Source organism: the organism of the source record quoted next, unplaced genomic scaffold, assembly GCF_019419815.1.
Source record: "Pyrus x bretschneideri cultivar Hongxiangsu unplaced genomic scaffold, Pyrus_bretschneideri_v1 Contig65, whole genome shotgun sequence".
Classification (NCBI taxonomy): domain Eukaryota; kingdom Viridiplantae; phylum Streptophyta; class Magnoliopsida; order Rosales; family Rosaceae; genus Pyrus; species Pyrus x bretschneideri.
The window spans coordinates 2,265,393-2,285,655 of record NW_025999804.1 but is presented as its reverse complement, the minus strand read 5'-3'; the positions used below and the strand labels follow the sequence as shown (position 1 = coordinate 2,285,655).

General features: G+C 42.6%; 1 protein-coding gene across 1 annotated transcript; it reads left to right on the top strand.

Moving 5' to 3' along the window:
- Nucleotides 1-706: 706 nt before the first annotated feature.
- Nucleotides 707-1,483, top strand: LOC125472146 (protein RALF-like 24). Its single transcript, XM_048573234.1, has one exon. The coding sequence runs from the start codon at nucleotides 874-876 to the stop codon at nucleotides 1,261-1,263; it is 390 nt and encodes a 129-aa protein (XP_048429191.1). The 5' UTR covers nucleotides 707-873; the 3' UTR covers nucleotides 1,264-1,483.
- Nucleotides 1,484-20,263: the final 18,780 nt, after the last annotated feature.

Below are 20,263 nucleotides of genomic sequence, written 5' to 3'. Positions count from 1 at the left end.
AAATATTTTGGGAATACTAAAATTCTGGTTTGGGATCAGTATTCAAATTCATGTCCCGAAAAGGGTCAGTTTAGGATTCGGGATCCCATTTTTGGTCCGGGATCCTATTACCGACCTAGCCTTAGAAAATAGTGAGAGTTATTTTGTACTCCCATTATTTTAAATAATGAAAGAAAGTACTACTGGTAACCCGAAGACGTAGGCACACTTGTCGAATCTCATAATTTTTGTGTCTTATTTATTTTTTATTTCACTACACACATATCCGCGATTTCACAACATATTATAATCTTTTACATGGTTATTGTTAATATTGGATTTTTTTTTTTTTTTTAAAAAAAAAAAGAGAAAAAACCAGGCGTGTCAAACTGAGGAGCGACATTGACATTTTAACAAGAACTAGCAGTTTTTTTTTTTTTTTTTTTGAAACAAACAATATTATCTAGATTAAGGGTTAGGAAATGAGTTAAGCCTCAAACTGGGCTAGCCACAAATTCGTCTTTTAGTGAGAATCGAATCTAAAACTTTTCATTTATAAATAAAAAAGAATAATATTAGATCGTAATACTAAATGATAATTTTTTAGCAACTCTTAATAGAGAAGAGAAGATTCACGAGGGGGTTGAGTTGCCATTAATTCCTTCATGACATGACATGTTTCACATGACGTGTCTTTGCTATAGTGTACATATAGGCTATACAGCCATACATGCATATCACTTTGGAAGCTTATGCCAAAAGCTATCATCATGTATCACAGCCCATTCAATGACCCCTCCAACAACTAAGAATCTCACTTCCTTCTTTCCAAAGTCCACCGACCCTTCACAAAAGCAAAGAACCCACAAAACAAAAACCACAAAGAAATAAAAAATGTCCAAACCCAGAAGCGGAAGAGCCAATCCCACTCTAATTCTCTACCTATTCCTCCTTTTAATCCACATCCACTTCTCAATCTGCAATGGGGTTTCAGTTCTTGACCTGAATCATCCACTCAAAGGACGCGAAATCGAGGCTGCCATTGGGGGAAGAAGTGCCTGCAGCAAGAAGATTGGGGAATGCTTGACAGAGCCAGAGATGGAGTCAGAGAGCAGCAGGAGAATTCTGGCAATGCAGAAGAAGTACATAAGCTATGGGACTCTCAACAGGGACTTGGTTCCCTGTGGAAAACCAGGGGCTTCCTACTACAATTGTCACGCTGCGGCGGCGAATCCTTACAACAGAGGGTGTGAGGTCATCACAAGATGTGCAAGAGGTAATTGACATGGAAACTTGATATAATTACAGGATGTGGAACCCTAGCTTGGAGAGAATGGAACTACTGATTTCATTCAAATCTGTTAAAATCTGTTAAATGTTAATGGTGTATTGTGATGGGGGTGTTTTGGGTATGAATGTATATTTGAGAACCCTTGTTTTGAAATGTTGTACTAGATCATGTATGATTAGCATGAATTTTATTGGACATCTGACTTTTGTTTTCCCTAAACCCTATCAATCCCACATTCATATATATATATGGACGTGGGATTGATAGATGTTCCAATGATACATGTTCTTGTGTGAGGGATAAAATTATGCTTTTTTCTAATGCAATTTTGCTTATTTTTTGAGAGAAAATAAACCTCCAAAAGAGAGATTAGATTGATGGATTTCTACAAAGAAAAAGCTTGAGGATGCAAAAATGGTAAATAATGTAGACTAGTTATGGGAATTGGTAGATTGAGAAATTGAAATAGGAAAATGATTTTCGCACTCCTCCTTTCTCGTCCTTCATGTCTCCTTTTTTTTAGCCTTCAAATTGAATAAACCAAGCGAGAATCATCAAGGGATAGAAACAAGAGCGGAAGTGCAGAAGAAGCAAACGAAAGTGTTAAAATCACTTTCCAAGTGAAAATATGCAAGAGAGAGCTAGGAGGTGGGTAGGTAAGTGGGTGCTTAACAAATGACAGTTCATATTGGTGTTGGATATTCTCTTGAGAGGAAGACTGACAGTTAGTCTGAGTGGATGACAGAAGGATGGCATCAATGAACAAAAGGGAAGGGAAGGGAAGATCAAATTCTTGTACGATTAGATGGATTTTGTCCACATTGTTGTAGGTCAAAGTGACGGACCCCATTCTCCTCTTGGTACACTGCATATATACAATTAGAACCTATTCAACTACCCGTCTACCGGACCTTCTTTGTTTACATGTAAGTGAGAGGTCTTAGCTTAAATTCTCAGATTTCCGGTTATCATCGTAGCAGAAGATGATCATGCTGTGCAGGCTTCAGGGCTTCAGTTTAAGATTTTCCGATGCCTATGCCTTTGTTTTCATCAGAATATGTTGAAGAAATTCAGTTTGTAAAATAGTCACTAGAATGCCACACATGAAGCTTTTGTTGAGCAAATATTGCTAATTGTTGAAAACGTTATCTTCCAACCGCAACCAAGCTCAAATATGATTAAAGTCGAGCAAATGCCCTGCCAAAGTATCTGGCCTTAATTCTGAGAGATTTTTCCAAAGTGCCAGGTACACAAGCGGCAGTCTCGTGTCGTTGTATAAGTGGACGAAATGAACTTTCCTTCCGTTTGTCCATGGCTCGTAGAGGTAGTTGTAGCTCAGCACTTTTGTTTTCCTGGTGATTGCCAGAGAAAGAAAATCCTGGTGGTCCTTTTGGCTCATTGTCAGACAGCTTATCACCATTTTTATCGGCTGCAGGAACAACTAAGCCGTTACTGTCAGCTTCGTTTGAACTAGAACATCACGAGTGGAGGCTTCACCTCAGCTTAACACAGAAAGTAACGGAAATTTTGAATCTGGGCTTAATTTTTAATGGACTTCACCACAAGGATTTAAATCTGCATTTTTTATCACAGGCTATCTTTTGAACTCTATCATTGAATACTCTATCACCATGAGGATCATTTATCCAATTAGGCCTAGCCAAAATGATCCCCTGAGATTTGAAACTAATAGAAGTGGTTACTTGAGTAAAATCTCATGAACCAAAGTAAAAAGTTATGCTAATCTCAGAGATCATTTTGTTTAAAAAACCTTTCTTATATATGCTATTCCACCACCATCAGAATCAGATTTCCTAGTAGTACATGATAGCAAATTATCTAAAATTAGTTTGAGCACACTGTGTTAACAATACTGTTGTACCTTTTGCCTAAGATTCGGATCGATGTACCTTCCCGGAAGCACTCCGCCGGAAGTCCATTAGGAAAACCAACAAAGCCAAACCCTCCGGGAAAGGCCCCTGTCTCATGCACATCAAACAGAAAGAGTTGATGGGCTACAAATTGATTCATACCCACATGATAGCTTAATGGGCTTACCCATGCCCATCTCGCAGGATTTCCTTGGAATGACTCCTTTTCGAACTCATACTCATTGGAACGCCTTCATCCCTATACTCGAGGTATATACATCGTTGGTGCCCCCAACCACCCCCCTTCCCCCCGCCCCTTCCATCAACGCAATCGATTAACGAAGCAAGAAGCATGAGTGAGAGAGAGAGAGAGAGAGAGAGAGAGAGAGAGAGAGATTGAAGTAGCTAGTGGAGAAAACGCTCTTGGTGTAATACATTGAAGACTTGGGAAGTTCAAAGTCGAATACTTTATGCGCAAAGTTTGAGCTTCCAGTATCCAAATAAAGCAGAAACTTGAACAGCAAGCAACAAGTAGCAGCCAAGCCAACCACTCCAAATACTCATAAACAAATTCGGATTTTATGGAATTAGGATTCACAGCCAAATTATCATCTTTTTCTATTTTTTTTCACTCGTAAAAAAAAAAAAAACAGTATCATCAATACCTTAGTATAATACACTCACAAACATTTTTGTTTTCTAAGTACGAGAGATTTTCAGCATATCCAGAAAATATCCGCTACTATTTTAGTATCCCTAAGGGTACTTTTAGGGAGATTCCTGCCACATTCCCATCATCAAAAACGAAGAAAATATCAAATACAGATGTTAAAGAGATTTTTTTTAATGTGCTGAAAATTTGGTCTAGTACACCAAGTCATCATACAAGTGGTTGGAAAAAAAAAATTCAAATCTCCAACCACTTGTATTATGATGCTTGGGTATCCAATCACTAAAGCTATAATAATAACAACAATAACATTAATAAGGTAAATCACATTTTACCACCTCAACTTTGGGTCGCATAACAAAATTATACCTCATCTTTTGAACATTATAATGTCATATATCAACTTATGTATTCATTGCAATTTCAAACCTCCGTTAAAAAATCCGTCAATTTGTCCTTTAATTAATGATGTGACAAATGTAAGTCCCACATTGTGCTAATTGTGGATGCAACTTTCTGTCTTTCCTTGATCGACGAATTTGCACTTGCAAAATAATAAAACTTAAGATTAAAGCCAAAAGCATCACGCGTCCACGATAAATGGGGAAGGGGGCTTTGGCTGAAGTATCGCTGATGTCAAAGTTAGAATTCTGAAAAGAATGTGTTTGAGTGCTTGTACAAAAGCAAAAGGCCTCATTAGGGGTAGCAAAAGCTTCTCCAAAATTTTGAGATCAATGGAGTATTTACAGGAGAAAAGAAGGAGATGGGCCGGTCCTTTAGGGTTTAGAGATGGCCGACCTAGGGTGGAATTTTAGGTGAGAATATTCTAAGATAGTTTTGTAAATAAATATCTTAGAATAATTAGATAAATATCCTAAATAAATGGAATTAGGATAACTTACTTGAAAGAGGTCTTCCTCTGATTAGAAATGTATTTATGATAAGAATAAGGGATTATTCTATCATAAATACTTTGACTTTTCCTACGGGCAGGGGTGCCTTGAGTAGTCGTTGATCTTTGCATGCTCTACCTCAGCTGCGCGTAGTAAATGAGGCTGCTCCCTGCTCATTTAATAGGGGTAGTCTTGTCTTTCTTGGGAAATAATCCACGTGTCAGCTCCATGATTTTTGGGGATTATTTTTGGCTCCACAAATGCCCCTACACCTGTTGGGATGCTTGCAGGAAAGGGCAGGAGGTGTAGGAATCCAAGCTGCAATGGAGTTTGTGTCCCAATTTGATCTAGATTCCCTCTTTGACTTGGAATTTAGATTCTTTTAGGAAAGGGAATGTAATTGCTACCAAAACCTATTTAAGTCTGCGTCAAGCAAGGGGTTAAATAAATTTGGAGTGCAATTAAAACTTTGCAAGAAACAGAGAAAGCCAAAGGATATTTGTTCCCCTGCCCCTAGCAATCTTCTTTGCTTGCCCGTGCAAAGAATTGTGTGTCGTTGCTTTTCTTCTTTCCAAGGTAAGAAAAATTTAATTTTCTCTTTCTTCTTGATTTTTTGGAACCTCGACGCTTGAATTTCAGCTCAACGGGGGTCGAGCACTTGGGAAATTGTGTAGTCGTGGGGCTGCCATGTTATTGCCGTGGCAGCTGGGTTACTGCTGGTAAGCTTGGCTCAACGTAGGCCGAGGTGCGTGTGGACCTGGGTGCTGGGGCACCAGTCTTGGGCTTCTCGAGATGGGCCATTAGGTGTGGGTTCGTGTGGTTGAAGGGGTTGCTAGGCTTGGGCTCGTGCAGCATGGGAGAGATGCGAGAGAGAGGGAGGTGCGGGGGCACTAGCCCCTTTCCATTTGAATTGTGCCATGAAGGCTTGCTAGGTGAGATTGGGCCGAGATGAGGGCCTGTGTCTTTGGTCTGGTGTGCTGGGTCTATATGGTAGCCAGCTAGGTTGTGGCCTGGCACACTGCTTCATGCAATTTTTTTTTTCTTTTTCGAGCAAACTTCTAATAATTTTTCCTTGCATTATTGTAGGATTTTCGAGCATGTCTTCCTTGAGCCACAGGAATGACGAATTTATTCTGCCGTTGAACCATCAGGGCAGATCTGAAGTAAGCTAGGCTATTTCAGGGCTGCTTACGTCAAGGTAGGTTTTGATAGTAGTTCAGGGACTTCCTTGAGATGTTTAAGCACATAATTTTGTTTGGGGTTCGCATGAAGCTGGCCAAGGATGGTAACAGCCATGAGCTATGTAGGTCTAGGAAAGCTATCAAGTTTCACCTTTACTACTTTGTGTTGGGGTTCACCTTGCCCATGCCTCAATTCTTCCAAATGGTGATTTACTCTATGAAATGTGTTCCTACTCTACTCAGTGCTCTCCGAATGCAGTCAGCATGATTGTGGGGTTCCATAACTTGAGCAGGTTCTTTGACTTGGACCTAACTGCCAATGAGTTTTGGTACTTCTTTGACATAGGTCACATCGATGGTGTTGGGCAGCAGAGGACCCGTCATAGGCTCTCTGATCACTCGAGCAAAGGGGATCATGAATAGGGAGACCCTTTAGATCAGCGGAAAGTGGGAATCTGACTCCTCGCCTGGGTTGCGCATTCCAATTACCTTCAATAATGGTAAGTAAGCTACTTATTCTCTAAGTTGCTTTATACTTTTGCTGAGCTGCCTTTTGATTTGTCCTCATTTGTTTATGTAGATTCAAAATTCGGTTCAACTCCCAAGACTTCTCCAAACATGAAGAAGGTGCACATCGCTTTGGGGATCTCTAATGAATACCGTGAATGGCGTTGGATGCTCAGTCCTCTTTGTAGGGAGAAAGGTGGGCTGCCCCCATTATAAGATATTAAGAGCATCAAGGGTGAGGCGTTTGCTAGTATGATCGCCACTGTGGAGCATATTGCAAGCAAATGAGGGAGAAAGAGATCTTCGTTGCCTGCTCAAGAGCCGTAGGTGGAGAAAAAACTGAAGGGAGAAAGAGATCTTACTATGCTGCTCGCGAGGGTTTGTCCACTGTTGGGAGGCTGGTGATTGACTTGACTTCTCCAAAAAGGAAGAAAGAGGCTGCTGGATTTGAGCATGTGAAGCCTACTGCTCTGAGGATTGCTAGAACTATTGCTGATAAGATTGTATAATGGAGAAGTTCTGCCATGCCCCATGTGCCTGGGTTTATTCTGAGACAGCTTTTCGTGCCCCAGAGGTGCGTGTAGCGGCAAAGAGTGAGGAGGGTGATTCCACTGCCAAGGTGGTACCAGGGCCAGCCCCTCCTGTTGAGAAGGAAGCACCTGCCCGCAAGAGTATCCATGATTAACCTGCTAAACCAGCCTTAGAGGATTTTTTCAAGATCCACTCGCTGTTAAAGCCCAATTTGCTCGAGGACACGGAAGCATGTGTCAAGTTTGTTGATGGTGTGAGCAAAGTTGTCGACTCCAATTTCTTTGTGAGGTGTAAGGCTCAATCGCAAAGGGGTTCCCTGCTTGATATGATGTAAATTTGTGATCTTGGCAGCCAAGTACACTCGTATGGAGCAGGATGACGCCAAGGCTATTAGGGAGATAGTGGCAGCCATGGTAGCAGAGGCTTGCTCGGCTGTTGATAAAATTAAAGAGCTGGAGTCCGAACTAGCCTTTTTAAAAGGATCTGATGTTTCTGCCTCCATTACTCAACAGCTTGAGACTGCTCGCTAAAAGGTCAATGACTTAAAGGCTTAGCTTGACACGATCTGAGGGAAGTATGGCGTTACAGAGAAGGAAATTGAAGTCCAAACGTTGCTAGTGTAGGGCATTGAGCGTGCTATTTCAGAATTTCATATTGCCTGTGATGCCTAGGATGTAGAGTTCTTCACCATGCATAATGACATTGTTTAACTCAAGAAGGTCGTCACTAGACTTGAGTCCAAGGAAGTGGAGCTGCAAGGAGCATTATCTACCAGTAAGAATTTAAAGAAAGAACTAGATGAGTTATAGAATGCTCGTACTAACCTGATTGAGGAGAATAAGCAGCTGAAGGGTGAGAAGTCTAGTCTTGAGGTTGTTCTTGCCCAAGGTCAAGCTAACTTCTACAAGCTTGGCTATATTGATAATTTCCTTGACATGCCATCTAACTATGCCTTCTGTGAAAAAGACCTTGAGCTTTTTGCTATTACTTCCGAGGACTTGCTTAAGTTTTCCTTCGAGAGCACTGTTGGTGGAGCAGTTAAGGATTAAGCTGCCCATGTAGGTGTAGCCAAAGGTAGTGCCACCCAGGCAAAGGCGGTTGATGATAGTGTTGCCTAGGATGGGGCAACTGCAGATGAAGTGCAGGAGGTTGATGCTATTAGGAGCAATACGGCTGCTGAAGATGTCTAAGCTGTTAAGAAGTAATATTTTTAGATGGACTTTAGGATTTACTTTCTTTTCCTTTCCTGCTTTGCTTTTTCCTTTGCTTGAACTCTGTTGGCCTGTGTGCCAGTTTACCAATTTGCTAGAAATTAATAAACTTTTTTTCTTCACTTTACTTCATTTTTGTCTCTTTGCCTTGCTTGAAGCTTTAGCCGTAGAATGAACAACTAAGTAGCCTGCTTTGAACAAAGCAGTCAAGCCTATGTTCATTGCTTTAGGCACCAACTTCGGGTTGTCGGGTGTGAATCTTCGCTTGCTTGAGGCATATTTTGAAAATTCTACCTTGCAGGACTGAATGACCTACGTAGTTGCATGTTTTGTATCAGTAGTCCACTAGATCTTTAATCACAAGGTCGTTAGCAAAGCGTGCCACTTTTTAATAAGCAAATGGGCTTGCATGACCTATCTGACTGCCAATATAGACTTAGGACCTCTGCAAAGTTGTTAACCACAAAGTCAGCAGCCAAGCCTTACTTACAGAAGCAGGTGAGTTTGCATGACTGCTCAATTGTTAACTTTGATCTTTTGCTCAATTGCCCCCTGATCAGAGGCTGCTTAGTTAGTCATCATTTCTCCAATCCTTTGAGCTACATGGCCTGCATCACAACATACTAAAAATTACTGGGACACGAAATTTACTAACCTTTCGAATCAAAAGTGCATGGTTCTATGGAATTTCGTGGGCTGTGGTTCGAAAGAACACTTTGCACTTTATGTAACCAATTTCGTAGGTTGCGTAGCAAGTACCATAGCACTTTAGGAATTAGTGTAAACCCAAGTGGTTGTTTTGCGCTAGGCAGTGCATGTTTGCATTAACCTATTAACCTGTCACAAGATTGTATGGTTGTATAGGTTTATCTAGTTAATTGCTCGAAGGGTGTATCATAGGCAGTTTTCCAAAAATCGTAGGCTGCTTGTTGAGTTGGCAACGGCTTTAGGTTCCCAGGGATCTTCCAGAGACCGTAGGCTACTTGATGAATTGGCAGTGACTTTAGGTTTCCAAGGATAGGCAGAGATCGCTTGTTGGTCACATACAAGGTGCTCAGCTCCTTATGCTAGCTGGTCACATCAAGGATACTCAATCGAGTGCACACGATGTGTGTAGCTAGAGCTAGAATTTTGTATCCTCGTAGAGATTGCCTTTATATTGCACCAGGGATACTAAAAAAGGATGTTCCTTTAACGGGCAAAGGGAATACTATTCCATAACATGAAGATCGCTAGTTGGTCACATACAGGATGCTCAACCGGGGTTGCCAGCAGCTGGTCACATCAAGGATGCTCAGTTGTGGTCCCATCTTCATGGGCAGCCATCCAAAGGACCAGCTACGCAGCGTGCTTCCTCCATCTCTGAGGCCCGAGTCCCCGTGGATCAAGCCAAAGGCCTAAAATCCTTCACTCTAGCTAAGCCTTGAAAAAGACCATTATGGCTACTTCTAGGGATGCCAGCTCATGCCATCGTGCCCTAATTACACCAGGGCAGCCCGACCCATCCACGTCTAGATATTCAGAATGCGTAGTTTACCCTCTCCTAGGGAAGAGCAAGGTTGATTCTCAGGGGGCACAATTCATGCAATAAGTCCCTGATTGGGCATGATTTTTAATCATAGCAGGAGTAGACAGTTGTTGCAGATACACAATCAAACCAAGTGATGTATATCTTCGAAAATCTTCGTTGAAAAATAAGATAATGGATATTGAGCTGGCAATCGATGACGGATATCGAACTAGCAATCCTCGACTTACAAGTTAGTGCTCGCCAAGCTGCTTGGAAGGTCATGTGTAATACTTCCGCAAGTTGTCGGCATATCACTGCTTGTTAATCTCTTAGTCATTCATGATAGTGAGGGTGTAGCTACCCTTGCTGCCTGCTCCATCAACTTTGTATGGATTTTCCTAGATAAGATTCATCTTTTTGGAGCTTTCTCTTCAGGCAGTGATGAATGCTTTAATTAGGACCAGATCTCCAGGCTGAAACCGTCAAATTTTTGACCTATTGTTGTAGCTAAAAAAGAACTGCTACTGGTAGGCTGCAATGCGGGTGATGACCTTCTCACATTCCTTTTCAACCAGATTTAGATTTATGGCCATCTTCTTTCTGTTCTGCTCCAAAGTTGCCAATATGGTGCTGATGCTCAGCATGATGACATTGGGAGGGATCATTTATTCTGAACCAAATGCCAAGGAGAAAGGAGTTTCACCAGTTGCTCATTGTTTGGTCGTTCGATATGCCCATAAGTCATTGGGAAGTTCGTCTAGCCACTTTCCCTACTTGTCTATAAGGGATTTCTTAAGGCAATCCCTGATTGTCTTGTTGGATGCTTCCGCCTACCTGTTGCCTTGGGGATATCTAGGTGTAAACATGTGCTACATGATGCCATATTTATGGAAGAACGCACCAAGTCTTTCCCCACGAATTGCGGGCCGTTGTCGGTGACGATAGATTGAGGGATGCCAAACCGACAGATGAAGTTCCTCCATATGAAGCAATCTATATCTAATTGAGTAGTGGTGGTCATAGGCTTGGCTTTGACCCACTTGGTGCAGTAGTCGGTAGCCACGATCATCATGCCCCTGCCATTAGTAGTGGGCGACATTAGCCCTACCAAGTTGATTGCCCACTACATGAATGGCCATAGGCTTGTTTGGGGTGGAGCTCGGTGGCAGGTAGCGCGGGTATAAGCTTGAAGCGTTGGCAGCTGTTGCACTTTTGAACAAATTCCTTAGCATCTTAATGCACGGTAAGCTAGTAGTAGCCGGTGTTGAAAACCTTTTGTGTTAAGGATCGGCCTCCTGAATGGTTTCCACAAACTCCTTCATGGATCAAGCTCAGAACTCTTAAGTCGCTAGGAGGTGCTAAGCAGCGGAGATATGGGCCTAAAAAAGACCTTCGGATGAGAATGTCGTTCCACATATAGTAGTGTGCCGCCATTATTTGGAGCTTCCTAATTTCTAATCTTTCTACATGGAGTGTCCCATTGACTAGGTAGTCGATGATAGGGTCTTGCCAGCTTGGGGTTGTATTGACTTGTAACACTCGGCTGCTGGTTCTTCTTTTATACTCGGCTTTCCTAAATACTTAATCGGGATAGAGCATCTGAACTGGTAATCCAAAGTAGAGCCTAAGGTTGCCAGGGCGTCTGCATGAGCATTGTCTGCTTATGGCACCTGTGTAAGGGTGTAAGTCTGAAACGCCTTAAGTTTCTTACGTATCTTCTCGAGCTATAGTGCTATCCTTGTATGTTTTGCTGCATACTCCCCGGTAGTCTGGCTAGTGATAAGCTGAGAATCATAATGGATTGCGAGCTTCTTAACTGCCAGATCTTGTTCCATTCGGAGGCCTGCCAATAAGGCCTCGTACTCTACTTTGTTGTTTGATGCCTTAAAACCTAGAATGATTGCTCGCTCGAGTATTGAGCCATCTGGGGTGATGAGAACCAAGCCTGCTCTAGAACCCTTGTAGTTGGATGAACCATCGACGTGCAGGCACCAAAAGTCTTTGTCAGAAAGGGTTAGTTTGGCCAAGGCATGCTTGAGGGCGCCTATGGGTTGTGTCATTGCATCTTCTAGGCCAGAAGTGTACTCTGCTATGAAGTCTGCCAAGGCTCGAGCTTTTATCACCGTGCGGGGTAAGTAAACTGAGCCGTATTAGCTGAGTTTCAATGCCCACTTCATTATTTGTTGAGAAGCGTCTAGACCATGTAGGATAGATCGTAGGGGATATTGAGTCATGATGACGACCATATGTGCCTAAAAAAATGGTTTGAGCTTCCGAGCTGCAATAATTAGTGCTAAAATTATCTTGTTGATCTTCGGGTATCTTGTTTCCACATTGATGAAAGCTTTAGAAGTGTAGAATATTGGCAGTTGGGCCTCCAGCTCTTCTTGTATGAGAGCAGAGCATACTACTACATCTGAGACTACCAAGTAAATGCATAATTCCTCGGCAGCTTCCTGCTTGGATAGTAGCGGAAGGGATGTCAAATATCTCTTCAAGTCTTGAAATGCTTTCTCGCACTCGTCGTCCCACTTCTCATTTTGCGTTTTCTTGATGGCCTTGAAAAAAGGCTTGCATCGATCGGTTGAGCATGGTTGCTCGTTCGGTCAGACTTTGGATCTCTTTCAAAGTTGTTAGGGATTTCATCTCCAAGATTGCTTTGATCTGCTTAGGATATGCCCCTCACTGGGTTACGAGGTACCCTAAGAATTGGCCTAAGGAGACTCCAATGGTGCATTTGGCAGGGTTGAGCTTCATCTTGTACTCCCTGACGATACTGAATGTCTCTGCCAAGTTTCTGAGGTGGTCTAACCGCTGTTTTCCTTTTACCATGATGTCGTCGACGTAGACCTCCATGGTAAACCCAATCTACTTCTTGAACATCATGTTTACTAACCTTTGATAGGTAGTTTTTGCATTCTTGAGGCCAAAAGGCATAACCTTGTAGCAGTAGGTGCCTCGCTCGATCATGAACACAGTTTTCTCTTTATCAGGCTCAAACATGGCGATCTGATTATAACCAAAATATACGTCCAAGAATCTGAATAGCTGGTTCCCTGCGGTTGAGTCCACTAGTAAGTCAATAGGAGGGATAAGGAACGTATCTTTCAAGCAAGCCTTGTTGAGGTCAGTGTAGTCTACGCATACTTTCCATTTGCCATTCTCTTTCTTCATTACCAGCACGACGTTGGCTAGCCATGCTGAATACGCCATTTCCTTGATGAATTTGGCTGCTAATAGATTATCTATTTCTGCCTCAATGATTGTTACTCATTCTGGAGTGAAGTGTTTTTTTTTTTTTGGATCACCAGTTTGGCAGTAGAGTCGACATATAGCTTGTGGCAGGCTACCTTAGGATCAATGCCAGCGATGCAAAAACATCACAATTTTCCCTAAGGAATGTTATGAACTCTTCTTTTTCCTTTGGGCTCAGCCATGAACCAATTCTAGTCGCATTCTCCGGCTGCTTGGGATCAAGATTGATGTATTCTGCGTCCTCTTCTAGCTTCCATCCTTTTTCCTCTGTCGACATGTCCTCTTGAACGCTATCATCTTGATCCGCCTGCTGTAGTTTCTATTTGGTAGCAGGCTCATCCTTTTCAACCTCGGTAACTCCTATGAAGGTGGACTTTTTCTTTGACTCCTTCAGCATTTGCATCGTGCATCGTCAGGATGCGGCCTAGTTAGACTTGATCTCTCTGACTCTTCCTCCCAGGATACAGAATCGAATTTTCTGGTACTCGATAGAGATTACGGCGCCCAATTTCATTAGCTAGGGCCTTCCTAAAATCCCGTTATAGAGAGACGGGTCAGTGACTATAATGAACATTTGCTTTGAGACTACTAGTGGTGTTCTCACATCGAGTGTTATGTTGCCAATTGCAGTCGAGGTGTATCAGTTGAATCTGGTGAGTACCTCTACTCAACGTATTATCATGCTTTCCAAGCCTATCTTCTGAATGACGGATAACTGAAGTAGATTTACTTTGCTACCCTTGTCCACTATCACTCTGTCAATTATAGTGTGTGCCAGTTGAATGGACACTACTAAAGCATCGTAGTGTGGGAAGTCAACTCCCTTAGATTCCTACTTGGTGAAACCAACAATAGGTCTAGGTTTGGCGTAGGCTACCTGAACCTGGGAGATTGCTATAGCCTGCTGCATCTTCCTCTTCTTGGAGTTGTTTGTGGCCTTTAAGTATTCAGACTCGGCAAAGATGCCGTTGATTCTGATGGTCTTGGCATGTGGCTCATCGTCTGCACCTGCGTTCCTCCTAGGCTGCATAGCTAGCTTATCCAAGTATCTGTTACATTTACCCTCCTTCACCAACTTCTTTAGGTATTCCCTCAAGGTATAGCAAGTGTCGATCGTGTGACCGGGACCTCGGTGGAATGCACAGTACTTGGTGTGATCCAGCTTAGAAGTGTCTCCTCTAGATTGTCTTGGTAGCTTGAACCAAGGCTTACTCTTGAGGTCGCGGAGGATCTCGTTGCCCGGGATCAAGAATTCGGTATGGTTCTTGGTGGCTTGGCCTCCTTTTGTTGGGGATCGGTCTCAATGCTTGGCCCCCTGCCTGTTTCAGTCATTGAACTACTTCTTGTCTACCTTCTTCTGGGCTACCTCAGACTCCTTCTAAGGTTGCTCGGGTGCCTTGTTTGCTCATCAGGCTTTATCCCAAAGCACATGCTTCTCTACCAGAGTGAATAAGTCTGTTAAAGTTAAGTCTTCCTTCATAATCAATTCTCCAACTAGAAGATGATCTGCTAGGAATCCATTTTGGAAGGCTGCGCTGGCGATCGAGCCATTGCAGCCGACTATCTTCACTTCTCTACTTTGAACCTCTTGACATAATTACAAAGCAACTCCTTTAGATTCTTCTTGATGTTGAAGAGATGATCGGACTTCTTCTTGATCGAGTGATATGATGAGTATTTCTTAGTGAAAACTACAAAAAGCTAGTCGAAACTCTAGATGGACTGTAGAGGTAGTGGTATGGAACCAATCGTGCGCCTCGCACTGCAAAGTAATGGTGAATATCTTGCACATTAAAGCGTTGTTTGCTCTGTAGAGGATCATCGCACTGCGGTAGTGCTTCAAGTGCCTTTTTGGGTTTCCATCTACCTTAAATAAGGTGAAATACGGCATACTAAACTTACGTGGGGGTTTCGTCTGCCCGATCTCGTTCATGAAAGGTGATCTGCGCATATGAGCCACGTCCCTACGAAGCGCTTCTTCTGTGGTCTCGATGTGCTAGAATCTACACAATCGTTCAATCAGGAGCCTCTTTACTTCTTCCTGAATTTGCCTCTAACAGGGTAATGGGGTTTTCGGCTACCCCCGATCATGACCTGCTGGTCTCAACTGCTGTTCCTTATTCTTGGCTCGTCTATACCGCAGCATATTACTTGCAGGCTGCTAGTTGAACTTGAGTCGGATTATGTGACTGCTTCTCCTGTTCCGCCGTGCTGCCTACTCCGATGTGAGGTGGAGGATGCTCCTTGAAGGCCTAGCCACGTACGAACACTTCGCCTATAAAGTTTTCCATGTTGATTATCGGAGTGTGGCCCTGACCGTGAATGTATGCTCGTCCGAAGGCCTAACCGAAAGTGCACCTCCTTCGTGCGCCAAGATGAGAGTCTACAGTATCTCGAGGCCCTAGGCGAGAGTGTACACTGCCAGAATGCTCGGTTCATGGTTGGTCGAAGGGCTGCTTGCCAGGACGCTGTTGGAGAGAAATGTCATCACATGTCTTTGTCTTGCTTCAGGACACCTCATTTAGGGCACACTGCATCTCGGTGTGCTGCAAGAGCTGATTCACCAAGGTAGTTTGCTGCGTAAGGGCACTTATCAGTTTACCAACCTGTTGGGATAGATGTTGCTCACCGTTTGGAGTTGAAAAGTTAGGACAGTAGACTTCTACTTTAGCCAGGATAGGTCAGATCTGCCGTAAGGTGGGGTGAAAGTACCATTGGATCGACCGTCAACCTCGGAATCTGGATCTGGGCTGGTTGAACTGGTGTAAGACCATGCTGGACCGTCTTGAGGGCTCCGGAAGTAGGTCGGGTGCACGGGCACTAGGCCACCTTGATTGGCATGCTGGACCGTCTTGAGGGCTCCGGAAGTAGGTCGGGTGCACGGGCACTAGGCCACCTTGATTGGCGTGGCTTAGGCTGCATTAGTTTAGGCAGCTCGTGTCCAAGTGAAGGTGGCAGGTGCCAAAGGCTGTTGCAGAGGATGAGCAGCTGCTTGGGTTTGCGCTTGTTGGCTGGTTACACTGTGGGCCTCCTGCCTTAGGGTTTCTTCACGTTGAGCGGAGGCTGCCCGTGAGCCACTACAGCGCTAATAACCGTTGTTGGCATGGCCACGGTACCTCGTGGTGGCAAAGGTGCAATCCTTGCCGTGGTGAGCCTCGAGAAGTGACGGTGTAGAGCCACATCGCGATCTCCGTTTGTTGGTCCATGTCCTTCAACATAGGAGGTCTCATTGGTTGTAATTTCTGAATTTCCTACCATCGTAGTTGTAGATGTAGGAACGAAGGAAGTTGAAAGCGAGAGTCTTCTTCGAGTCTTTGAATCAGAGCTCTCAATGAAAACACCAATTTATGGATGCAAATTTCCGTCTTTCCTTGATTGATGAATCTGCATTTGCAAAATAATAACACCTAAGATTAAGGCCAAAAGTCTCACGCACCCACGATGAATGGTGGGCTTTGGTTGAAGAATCTCCGATGCTAAAGTTAGAATTCTGAAATGTGTTTGAGTGTTTGTGGGAAGCAAAAAGCCTTTTTAGGGGTAGCAAAAGCTTTTTCGAATTTTGGAGATAAATGGAGTATTTATAGGAGAAAAGGAGGAGCTAAGCCGGTCGTCTAAGGTTTAGAGGTGGCTGGCCCTAGGGTGGAATTTTAGGTGATAATATTCTAAGATATTTGTGTAAATAAATATCTTAGTATAATTAGATAAATATCCTAAATAAATGGAATTAGGATAACTAAAGAGGTTTTCTCTGAATAGAAATGTATTTATGATAAGAATAAGGGATTATTTTATCATAAATACCTTTGACTTTTCCTACAGGGATGCCTTAAGTAGTCGTTGATCTCTGTCTGCTCTACCTTAGCTGCGTGTGGTGAATGAGGCTGCTCCTGCTCATTTAATAAGGCTAGTTTTGCCTTTATTGGGAAATAATTCACGTGCCAACTCCATGATTTTTAGGATTATTTTTTACTCCACACTAATAGTGATCATCAAATTTGTGTCACATTGCAAAAAATAATTTTCAAAAGATTTAATTATTTAAGAACACATTGCAAAAAAATAATTTTCAAAAGATTTAATTATTTAAGAATGTGAAAATAGAAAACTTATTTAAAATATATTAGCCTTTATGCACATGCTCAAGTGTGTGCGGAAGGCATTTTTGAATCATGGCGTGTTACGCACGATTTATATGTTTTAAATGCATTTATTAATGTAGATGGAAATGAAATATAAATACATTAAATATGTAACATCCCACATCACCTAGGGGAGTGAATCTTGTAAGCCTTATATATATATTCCCATCTCTACCTAGCACAAGGCCTTTTAGGAACTCACTGGCTTCGGGTTCTGTAAGAACTCCGAAGTTAAGTGAGAAAGGGGCCAGAGCATTCCCAGGTTGGGTGACCCACTGGGAAGTTATGCTTGCGTGAGTTCCCAAAAAGCCTCGTGCTAGGTAGAGATGGGAATATATATATAAGGCTTACAAGATCCACTCCCTTGGGCTATATGGGATGTTACACAAAGCAGACAATATCGTGCTACGGTGGAGTCGAGCCCGGGATGTGGTGGGGGCCCGGGCCGGGATGTGACAAAATGTATTTACATGTTTTCAATTTTCATCTATATTTTATTGAATTTACGTAAAGATTAGAAAATTAATATTTAATAAACAACTGATTGCTAACCCATTGTCGGGCTAAACCCACTCCTTCCCCTTAGTGTAGATAACATCGTTTGTTAAAAAAAAAAATAAATAAAGATCATTTGACAACTAATTGAATTATATTATTATGCGTGTGACAACCCGTTCCAAATTTTACGTTTTTATTTTATTTTAAAAGCGTGAATTTACGAAATTGCCCTAGAGGTAAGGACTTTGACTTCCGTTGACCATCGACTTGAGAGAAGTGGGACTTATTCTTTTAGCATATCCTCATAGTACTCATTGGTACGAACGTATAGGCGAAAGCCGTTTGCGAGTCCGGATTATAACGGTATAGTTACGGACGTTCGAAATTGGTTATTCAAGGTTTAGTATTTATTTAAATTAAATCCCCACTTTGTGGGGTGAAGCCCAATCAGAAATGGAGGAAAGAAAGAAAAGAAAAAAAAAAAAAAAAAGGGAAAAGGAAGTGGCTTCCCGTCCACCCGCACCCACCACGACTTCCCATTTTCCAAGGCCGATTCCGGCCAACTCCGGTGGAGTTTTTCGATGCCACCACCACCATCTTGAAGCTCTCATTCCCCTCTACAAAACCCACCCAAGAACCACCTTGATTAACCATGGTATGTGGCGGTTTGAGGCCACGAAAGTTGACAAAAATCAATAGTGCTCCGGCCACCCTTTTCGATTTTCCGGCAAATCGGCAAAGCGATGGTTGATGCCACCACTTGGGCTTTGTAGCCCATAATCCCAGGAGCAAAACCCAACCAACCTTGACCCCGTTGGACCACCGTAGACGACAAATCGACGTCGGGAAGTTTTAGGCACCCGCCGGCTTTGTGGGCAAAATTGACCATCTTCCGTCCACTTTTGGACTTCGTGGCAGGTATGAAAGTTGCTCCACTCACTGAGATCTTCATTTCTGTAAAGTTTGAGAATTTTTGGAAATAGTTGGATTTTCCGGCGAGTCGGGACGGGCGACCGCCACCCATGGCGGCGCGTGGCCAGTGGGCCGCCAATGATATTTTTAGGCTATGTCGAATGTCTTGAATTCAGTTTTGTCATTTGAATGACGTAGGTTGATCGTTGGAACCTAAATTCGTTACGATATGTTACTTGATAAAAATGTGAATCGATGATCCAACCGTTGGATCGTCACCAAAATTGGATACATCATAATACGTAATATTTAAAGATCATAGGAATTTATGGATCGGGAATCCAACTTACGGATCTTCCTGAATTGGATTTGTAAGTTAGTAAAATAAATGTTCACGGCCACTTGTTTTAGGCAATTGGCGGAGATCTGACCGTTGGATCGTAGTGAAATTCTAATATGTTATTCTAGAAACATATTGTAGATCGTTGGGAGTTGTGGATTGGAAATCTGATATGCGGATCTTCCGGGTCAAGTTATACAGGGTTGTAAACCTTACCATCGATCTTTGATCGACTGTTGACTTGTGGTCAATGGGTCTCAAACTATTTGAGAATGTCGTTGAGGTTGTGTTTTATGTGAATTACGTATTCTAAAGATAAGAGTTCTGAGATGTGATTTGATAATTGGTCACAGGGACCAATCATTCAGGACGCCTCGATGCGTGCGCTAAAGAATCATAGCGTGGACTCCATGTGAGTGGATCTTTTCCTTTTTATCGTACATATTATTGAGAGTTCTATCGACACTTTTAAATTGATTAGGTATATTACCTTCATATAATTATTGTGAATGCTTGAAGTACCTATATGAACTACGAATGGCTTGATCCCTGTTTAGGGTACGTAGGCAGTCTAACGAGACATTAGATGCAGCCATAAAATATTTGAGACAAAAGCCTTACTTGGGAAATTGAGTAATGTGGTAAAGACAAGTTTTAGTTTTGTGAATTAGTTAGTTAAATTAGTGTTAATTGGGTAGTCATGGATAATTATCCTTGAAAATAAGTAGTTCGGGAGTAGGGCGTTATTGATTGTACACTTCACACCGTATTGTTTATAATTGAAAATGCTACGACATGGTTGAGTATTAGATTGCATCATGGTATATCCATATGTATATTACTTGCATATAATTATTGGGAATGCTTTCAAGGGCAAAGGTGAACTCAGGACACCCAGGTAAGTTCAGGTGAGTTTATGGTATTAGTTGAATCGACTGCGTTATAGCATGACTACAGTTATGTGTTAGGCAACTTCGATACTGTCGTACTGGATGCCATGAGTTGCACATGTTATATTGAGATGCATTGAGAGCTCATAAACCTGCACCCCAGTGTTAGTGCTCCCGCCCGTGGCCAGGGCACAGTCCTTCACGTGATGTTCACCTCCCGCACCTTACGCTCACCTTGGATCCAAGGTAGGTGCACAGTCCTGTCGTACAAACCACTTTAGGTGGTTCCGACTCGTAGGTGACCCGCGATTATTCGCACAGTCTTCACGTGATCGTAGCACTTGAGCGTATTTATTTACACCCAGTCCTGTCGTACAGACCACTTTAGGTGGTTCCGACTCGTGTGCAGGTATACTTATTGAGCTATTGGTTAGCCATGATTGATGAGATATGGATAAGTCGTACAGGTCACTATAAGTGACTCCGACTTATATATGCTAGCCAGGATTGATGAGATATGGATAAGTCGTACAGGTCACTATAGGTGACTTCGACTTATATGCTAGCCATGATTGATGAGATATG

Excerpts from the sequence above, each read along its gene's own strand:
- LOC125472146 (XM_048573234.1), top strand. The coding sequence starts at position 874 with ATGTCCAAACCCAGAAGCGGAAGAGCCAATCCCACTCTAATTCTCTAC.